Source organism: Salvelinus fontinalis, chromosome 2, assembly GCF_029448725.1.
Source record: "Salvelinus fontinalis isolate EN_2023a chromosome 2, ASM2944872v1, whole genome shotgun sequence".
Taxonomy (NCBI): domain Eukaryota; kingdom Metazoa; phylum Chordata; class Actinopteri; order Salmoniformes; family Salmonidae; genus Salvelinus; species Salvelinus fontinalis.
Genome location: NC_074666.1, coordinates 86,243,747 through 86,251,964, shown reverse-complemented (window position 1 = coordinate 86,251,964; position 8,218 = coordinate 86,243,747). Strand labels below are relative to the sequence as shown.

At 40.1% G+C, this 8,218-nt stretch overlaps 1 protein-coding gene across 4 annotated transcripts; it reads right to left on the bottom strand.

The window, feature by feature from the left end:
* Nucleotides 1–1,575: 1,575 nt before the first annotated feature.
* Nucleotides 1,576–6,136, bottom strand: LOC129830202 (AN1-type zinc finger protein 2B-like). 4 transcript variants are annotated; one of them, XM_055892584.1, is made up of 10 exons: nucleotides 5,851–6,136; nucleotides 4,778–4,851; nucleotides 4,394–4,488; nucleotides 4,087–4,218; nucleotides 3,831–3,982; nucleotides 3,623–3,736; nucleotides 3,213–3,306; nucleotides 2,780–2,862; nucleotides 2,188–2,327; nucleotides 1,576–1,921 (listed from the first exon to the last, which is right to left on the bottom strand). In XM_055892584.1, the coding sequence occupies exons 2-9, from the start codon at nucleotides 4,830–4,832 to the stop codon at nucleotides 2,216–2,218; spliced, it is 837 nt and encodes a 278-aa protein (XP_055748559.1). In that variant the 5' UTR covers nucleotides 4,833–4,851; nucleotides 5,851–6,136; the 3' UTR covers nucleotides 1,576–1,921; nucleotides 2,188–2,215. The 4 variants fall into 4 exon arrangements, with proteins under 4 accessions (XP_055748559.1, XP_055748550.1, XP_055748567.1 ...); XM_055892575.1 differs by having other exon boundaries at nucleotides 2,243–2,327; nucleotides 5,851–6,135; XM_055892592.1 differs by lacking the exons at nucleotides 4,394–4,488; nucleotides 5,851–6,136 and having other exon boundaries at nucleotides 2,243–2,327; nucleotides 4,778–4,850.
* Between the last annotated feature and the right edge of the window lie 2,082 nt (nucleotides 6,137–8,218).

Sequence of the window (8,218 nt, the reverse complement as noted above, 5' to 3'; positions counted from 1 at the left end):
TTTTTTGGGGGGGGGGGGGGGGGGGTGTAGAAAACCATTTTGGTATTTTGTATATAGTTATTTGTTTCAGAATGTATACCTTCACCAATTTGGCCACTTGGGTACATTTGGGCTACTTGTGTGGGACACCTGGGTGACCTCATGATAAATGTCATGTAGCACACTCATTTTGGAAGTTATCATTCTGAAACTTTGCACAAGTACTGTTGCCTTCTTATGTTTTCCACTGAAATTGTTCCCATATTCATATCTAGATGTTTGTTATATCTTGTTCATTTTAATTATGATGATACAACAATTAAAATGAAAAAACGTATGTTTTTTTTCATTGTATTATTAAAACCAGATCTATTGTGTTATAATCTCTTACATTCAATTCACATTTACACAAACTTCAGAATGTTTTCTTTCAAATGGTACCAAGAATATGCATGTCCTTGCTCCTGGGCCTGAGCTAGAGGCAGTTAGATTTGGGTATGTCTTCAGGCGGAAATTGAAAGGGGGGGGGGGGGGGGGGTATTCCCAAGAGGTTATTAAGGGCTTGTAATTAAGCATTTCAAGGTGAGGTCTACAGCGGTTGTAGTCGGGCGCATGTGACAAATACAATTTTATTTTATCCTCTTTGGCCTCCCTCAAAGATTTCACATGCAACGTTATGCTGCCCTCTGTTGGACAAAGTATGAATGCATCGTGGTAAAGACATGTCTCATGACTATTCCTTGAGTAACAGGAACGATTTTCCAGAGGTGTATTCATTACGGAAACCGTTAACCGTTTAAGAACCAAACAAAAGCAAAACAAGAGTTTCTATTGGACAAATTCAGGTAGGTCCCTCCACATTTTGTTCCGTTTAAGAAACGTTTTGCAACAGTATCGGCGTAATGAATATGCACCAGCACAACACTGAAGTTACAGTTTGCTGTACTCCGGCTATATTGCTCATGTTGGTTTTGTCTCAGCTGTTTGGAATTATTTCTATGGGTGGTGCTCAATAACTGCTAAGGTCTTCTTGAAAACAAACATTACTGATGAAATGTTGACAATAAAAAGACACCTTTCAATTCAACAGCCAAGGTCGATAAGGCCACCCTGAGAGAATTCAAAGCTGGAACTGCGTAGCAAAGGCCCTGATGGATGTGTTGGGGAACATCAACATCATGGAAATCAACAAGTGTATTTGTGTTCATTCCATTTACCAAGCACTGCCAATTTAACTAGTCAATAGCACAATACAACCAACTCTGTATTGGGTACCTGCTCTTTTTCAGTTGTCATGGTGATGCAGACAAGAGTCTACTTGTTTTGACTAGCTAGTAACATTAGCATTTCATTACACCCGTTATAACATCTGCTAAACCGTGTACTAGACCAATAAACTTTGATTTAAATATGTTGGATTATATAATGGCCTTGCTTTTTTATTCTTAATTGGCAAAGCTTGGGCTGAGACTGTTCTCTCTAACCCATAGAAATTGAATCGCATTCTAGATCTGTTCTCCAAACTTCATTCCTCTCCAGTTATATCATCCTCCTGTATATATGCCTTGGACATAGAACGTGCTTCAGAAACAAATACATCTTTAAAATAATTTATTCAAGAAACATTGATGCTGAGGTTAAATGTCCATGATCAACATAGAAAATATGTACATAGAGAGCCATCGGTAAAAAGGACAGAAAGCCTGTCTAGAATGATGTGCTGAGTAGAGAGAAAGCAGTGATACTATTCAATATATATCTCGATGAAAGTCCCAGACTGTTCATTAGTTGGGATCAGTGATTCTGGACGTTAGAGTTCTGCTGGAGGGTTCCATCGATGTAGCACAGTTGCTAGTTGATTACTGGTGGTAGCAGCTTGGGCTCAGACACTGGTCTGGGTTTATGATAGGCTGCAGGAAGACTGTTTGGAGGACTCTCTTTCCTATGGTAAAAAGTAAGATATTAGTACAGGCAAAAGTCAACTTAATTCAAGACAAAGAATCCTTAGTGAGAGGCTTGTCTCACCATTTACAGTAAATATTCAACATGGGGAGCAAAAAAAAATGGATCATTTAATAGGTCCATCAGATAAAATACACATTAAGTAGTACTTCAAAGTTGTCTTATTCATTTTCTCCGTAGCTGATCTTTAAATGCACCCAGTGAGGATGATGAAGGAATATAGGGGACGCCATAGATGCAATGTACCTAGGTCAGGTCCTGTCCTGTTAGCATGCTACTGACGCCTAAGTTTTCTGGATACCTGTTGTCTCCGCTGCTGGCGTCTGTACTCTTCTTCACTAGCAGCAAGGGCCTGAGCCAGAGCCAGATCCTCCTGCTCCTGAGGGCTGAGACAGACACAAACACTTCTATGTCACACAGAGGAATGCATCATCATCATCAAACTGCAGAGAGCATACAAGAGGCACAACGACACACTCACCAGAAAGAAGGGTGGATAACAGACACACACATACAGTCAGTCACAGTTCTGAGGAGCAGCAACACACATCATAAGGTGAAGAAACAATGAACTGTGGGCACCACTGTACTTCATTTATGAAGTCATCGTGGACAAGAAAGATGGGCTAAACAGTGGAATGTCAAACCTATTAATATTGTGTTTTCCTATAGTAACCAAATAGCCTGCGTTTCAGCTAGAGCAAACACATAGCAATAGGAGCTAGTGAAGAAAAACAATAGGTAACTGGGTTGTGTTGATGGCATCTGGACATGATTATAGCCTATTTTATGTGTTGGTGATGCTGGATTATGGGATTTAATGGGGATTGTTTATTACCTGAGCGTTGGCTGTTGGACTGTGCTGCGTGCCGACTCAGCCAAGGACATCTCCAGCGCTCTTTGTAAGGCCTGCTCCTCAGTCTACAATCACACCATGCAGATAAACACTTACAGGATGTTCTTTATTTTCTTCTTGGAATCTCAATGAATAAAACAGGAGCAGACTATAGAATCTCAATGAATAAAACAGGAGCAGACTATAGAATCTCAATGAATAAAACAGGAGCAGACTATAGAATCTCAATGAATAAAACCGGAGCAGACTATAGAATCTCAATGAATAAAACAGGAGCAGACTATAGAATCTCAATGAATAAAACAGGAGCAGACTATAGAATCTCAATGAATAAAACAGGAGCAGACTTTAGAATTATTCAGAGAAGAGAGTTTACAGTAGTTTCAATCAAGTGGTGTAAGAGTGTTAGGCATACCAGGCCAGCCTGAAAGGATGCCGAAGTAGGTACTACATTCTGTGCTGGAGGGGGCCGCATGGCCGGAGCTGGACTATAAATGGCCTGAGCACTGCTGTGATAGAATCAAAAACAATAATGCTCAGTGCGGTTATAGAGTCAACAACCTAACACTTTCTAGAAAGCACAGCGGTAACAGGTAAGAGCAGTTCTGTGGAGAAAAAAAAAGTCACATCCTTTTCATGTGTAGTATATTTCACTGACAATAAAAACAAAATGTCAATTCATTCATCCCATGTGTTTTAGTGAGAATATGCCTCTCATGAATTTAGAGAACAAACTGTGCTTGCCAATATCACTTGTTTATTTATGTAAGCTTCATGTGGGTCTTCAGTGTGGCGTTTCGAAAATCAATACATGAGGATCCTCACCGACTACTCTGGGTCCTAGCATTCCCATTATAAACGGGCCTAGAACTTCCTCTACTGCCTGAAGTGGAGGCACTGCCAGAGGATGCTCCTTGGGACCGCATGAAAGCAGCGAATCTGAAAGAAATCCAATGTAATCATCATTATACCGCAAAAGCTCACAATGTGCACAACAATCAATACATGTCATCAGGTGGAGGGAAATATTTACCCAGATTTGGAGACTGGTTTGTCTTCAGGCTTACAGTCATGGTCTAGTGGATGTCGGTGTTTAAGACAATAATTCATGTGGCACTGGTCACATGTCACTCGGATCATTTCTTTCTGCTTGCAGCCTCCTTTCGAGCATTTGTTTGTAAATATCTACAATAAAAAAAGGTTGGTTAGCTTAGATTAGGCATAGCTACTTCACTTTAACCATGTTCAGTTTGTGTAAATGGTCCTGTAGAGAAGCCTATCAACCATACCTTTCTCTTGTTCTGAGCAGGGTCCGACTGGCAATCGCGATCGATGTGCTCCCCAACCTTGATGTCTGGCATTTCCCCTCTCTTGATGGGGATCGGGGTGTTGCACAGAGGACACACAGGGACCTGGATATCCTGGGGACAGAATCAAGCAGAGAGCTGTATTAAAGCTCTGTTTTGGATCAATAGACAACATGCAGACAACTAATATGGTTGAACAGCAAACATTCATTTCTACAGACTAGCTGCACTTTACAGGAACTTTGCTTTAATTCTAACATACAATGCTGCTAATTTATTTAAAATGTACCTTCTTGTAAGATGACATGCATTTGTGATTTGCATAGGTTATGTGGTCTTTACAAAAAATCTCTTCACAGGCATCACATCTCAATGGTAGGAAATCTGTCAGATATAAGAAATATGTCAAGGGGTTTATTCCATGGCAAAGGATTATCCATATGAATGTAGATAAATGAAATTCTCACTATCACTCTTCAATCATGATAATGGGAAGTGCAGCCCATGACAATTGGTTGTGGAGGACTTTGGACTTAAACCACAACTATTGACAGATACCAAAGCCATACTAGAAAGGACAGGAAGAGAACACAAACAACAGGCTCTGTATTGGCAGGGTCCCAGAGGCTTTGCGGTAGTAAATGGAGATAGCGTTACATAACCAACCACTCACCCAGCTGCTTGCAGGAGTTTTCAGAGCAATGCTCTCCTAGAACTGGAAACTCCATGGCACTATGGTGATACACCCTTCAATTGAAAGATACATAGATAAGCTAGGATCATTCATAAACAATGTTTGTTTACCTGTGACAGGTTATCTAAATACACTAACTTCATTTTTCACTTCATTTTTTAAGAACAGTAGATTCAGCATATCAATTTTAGGCTATTTAAAAGGTCCCTTTGTTTACGTGCTTCCCTTTCAACTAACGTTAGTTACGCTTATGTAACAGGCATATTATGGACGTGTACAGTCAGTGGTAGAATGTCCACTGACAGATAGTTAGCTAACGTTAGCTACCCATCTAGATGTAGGTAGCTAGGACTTCCTATGATAACAAATGCTGAATCATGCCATCGCTTCTTGCTACCTACAATTTGCCATTTTGACTAATGTTAGCTAACTAGCTAAGTTATTTTGGGGTATCTAGCAGCAGTCTTCCTCTCTACTAGCAGCCAGCCAGCTAGCTACTTATCATGGCTAATTAGCTAGCTGGTAACGTTAGCTAGGCCAGCTCCTCCCTGTACAATCGCTCGAGGCCATAAATGCAATTACCTAGCAGACAAATGTTAGTATTGTCTGTGTTTAAGCTACCTAACGTTAAACTAGTGAGTTATTTATGGAATACCATTGATGAGCTTGTTCCTGGTTTACAGGCCAACAACAAAATGAAGCTAGCTTGCTTGCTTGCTGATAAGCTAACGTTGTTAGTTAGCATCCTAGACAACTACTGTAACGTTAACATTAAGTCGTTACTGATAGTTAACTAACGTTTAAGTTACTAATTTTACTTTACTTTAATTCGAAACGGATAATATTTAGCAAAAATATATTTGGGACGATTGTTTACCATCACGAACGTTAGCTAGTTAGCTAACACTAAGCGAATATGGATTGGAGACACCCTTCCTGCCCTGACGTTGCCTTGGTTTAGTTGGCTGACTAGCTAGCTAGATACGATAGCTAACAGCAAACCATAGTCAATTGAAAAATACATGCAACAATAGGCGACTCCTCTCACTTACCCAGAGACTTGGTTCAACCAGACAGCTCTATTTTATTATTCTTCCTCCTCTTGCTTTGAAATTAACGTTAAACTGTGAGGAAGCGAGTGGCTAGCAAGCTCTCTTGACAGCCAGTTACATCGAAGCGTCACTGACACTGTTGTTTACGCCCCTCCTCGCGGGTGTGCTAGCTAGGGAGTTCCAGAATGTACCACACGAGGCAGGGACGGAGCGTTGTTTTGATCAATCACAGTGACACAGCGTTGTTGAGAACTGTCCATGGTGCTGGTTTTTACGAAACGTCTAACTGCGACGTGTCTCAAACCAGCACCACGGACAGCTCTCAATAATCACGTGTCACTGTGACTAGATATGAATGTGGCTAGCTAGTCTCTCGCCAGACTAGTTCAGAAAGGCCCTGTCAGAATGAATCACATTTCTGGAATCATGGTAGGTCTATAACCAGGGTATAATAAATCACACAAAATAAGCAGAATAATGCTAGTTTTGATTTTGGATAGTTATCACCTTCCAACTCTGTTTGTGTTTGATATTGTATTTGTTTACTTGCTGAATAACAGATGTGTTATTCACCGAGCACATATATTTGTTTCACAAGTAAATGTGCCCTTTTATTAATCAGCACAATATAGGCTATAGGTGATGATATAGGTGATTCATTCATGCTGATGAAATGGCCCATATGGGCTAGGCACGTTTGTGTACACTGGAAGCAATTGTGAGTCTAAAGAGGGAAATGTGCAATACTGCAGCTAATGTAATGTCATATCATTACCAGATGGTGGCAGCAGAGCTCTTTCAGACGTCTATACAGTCTTCAACATCTGGTTGTTTATGACTGGCCACTATGTGTTTTTGTATTGTGGCAGTCCCATTAATAGACTCTCTAATCTCATGTTTCATGCATGCATTAACAGAAGGGTAACTCCAGAGGAAAGTTGTCATTGCAAAGATAAAGATACAATATATATGTACAGAAGTGTCACTGGGTGAGTTAGTGAGGGTGGGCCTACCTAGTCAGTTTCAGATTTTGAAAGTATGAAGTTGTAGACACTTTCGACATGAGTATGAAAAACACATAGATAGAGATTGTTAATGATTATGTTACCAGAAACAAAGCCTGACTTGAAGCAGCAACTCCCTGTTGAAGAGGTACTGGAATCCACATAAACACACACCACAGCAGGACCAACCACATCACCAAGAGGTCAACTAGCTGGAAATAGTAGTTCTATAGTAGAGTCAACCCACAAAATGGACTATTCTCATTATGCAACAGTACAGTGTTATGATCAGAGGCTGGGAGAAGTGATCACAGAGGCACTCCTCTAGATTCTTCCCTTGTACTGTAGCACCTGGCTCATAAGCTGCTAATTCTGCTGCCAGATGGCATCGCTTGCTGAACACCTGGTTCGTCATAGGGATTCCTCCTCCTTTGCTCACACTATATCTGCTCGAATTAGAAGATGATTGTAATAATTTCACACACCCCCCCCTATCCCTTTATTGATGTAGCAACATTTTGAATGACACATTTGACATGGCTTCTGGACAGTTTGTCCTCATGGTGCCAGTCACCTCTCAATCTCCTTGGTCATACTTTGTTCTGGACAATCTCAGGATGTCACTGTTTCTCAGGTGAGAGCTATAGCACAACTAGCCCTGCTACAGTATCCTAAAGCCTATTCAATGTAAAAATGTAAAATAAACTCTCTGTAGTTTCTCTCTACACTCCTGAAAAACAGGAGTCAAGTGTTGTTTTTTCTAGAATGAGAGACCACAATAAAACAGGTTCTAAACTAGTTCCTTAAACCAGTTACTAAAACAGTTACTAAACCATCATTATTAAACCATCACAGTTAAGTAACTTTCTACTAATTTGAGTTTCTCTTTCAAAAAAGTTTCATAATTGCATTGGTGAAATATGATCTTAATCAGATGGATGATCCAAACTTCAAATGCATATAATCCGTTGATTCTAAATCCAATCCTTGCAAGTCTCCTCCATTTGATATCTAATCCAGTTTTTAAAAGTTTCAAGGAGGCAAGACACAAGTCATTTGAATATCATTAACCTTCATAACGACTCAAATAGCCCCTTGTGCTTTTCAGGGACAGAATGCCTCTTTTATTCGATAGGTGTGCGTTTAGAAAAACCGAATAACGATTTGGTTGATTTATTTATCCTGCTATAAAAACGCCTGAGCATCCAGACAAATACAAGATTGGTGGTGTTGCTAAATTGGATGGTAATTGCCATCATGACAAATTAGGAGGCAGAAACCCGCCTTATTTTTTTCTATTATAAGATAGTATTATTCTTGGTTAATAATCCTTTTATGCAAGATTCAATTCCGATAGGCTGCCT

Coding starts and splice junctions, on each gene's coding strand:
- LOC129830202 (XM_055892575.1), bottom strand. CDS start 4,832: ATGGAGTTTCCAGTTCTAGGAGAGCATTGCTCTGAAAACTCCTGCAAG. Junction 4,489..4,777: donor AAACTCCTGCAAGCAGCTGG/GTGAGTGGTTGG, acceptor TATATCTGACAG/ATTTCCTACCATTGAGATGT. Junction 3,737..3,830: donor AAACCAGTCTCCAAATCTGG/GTAAATATTTCC, acceptor GATTTCTTTCAG/ATTCGCTGCTTTCATGCGGT.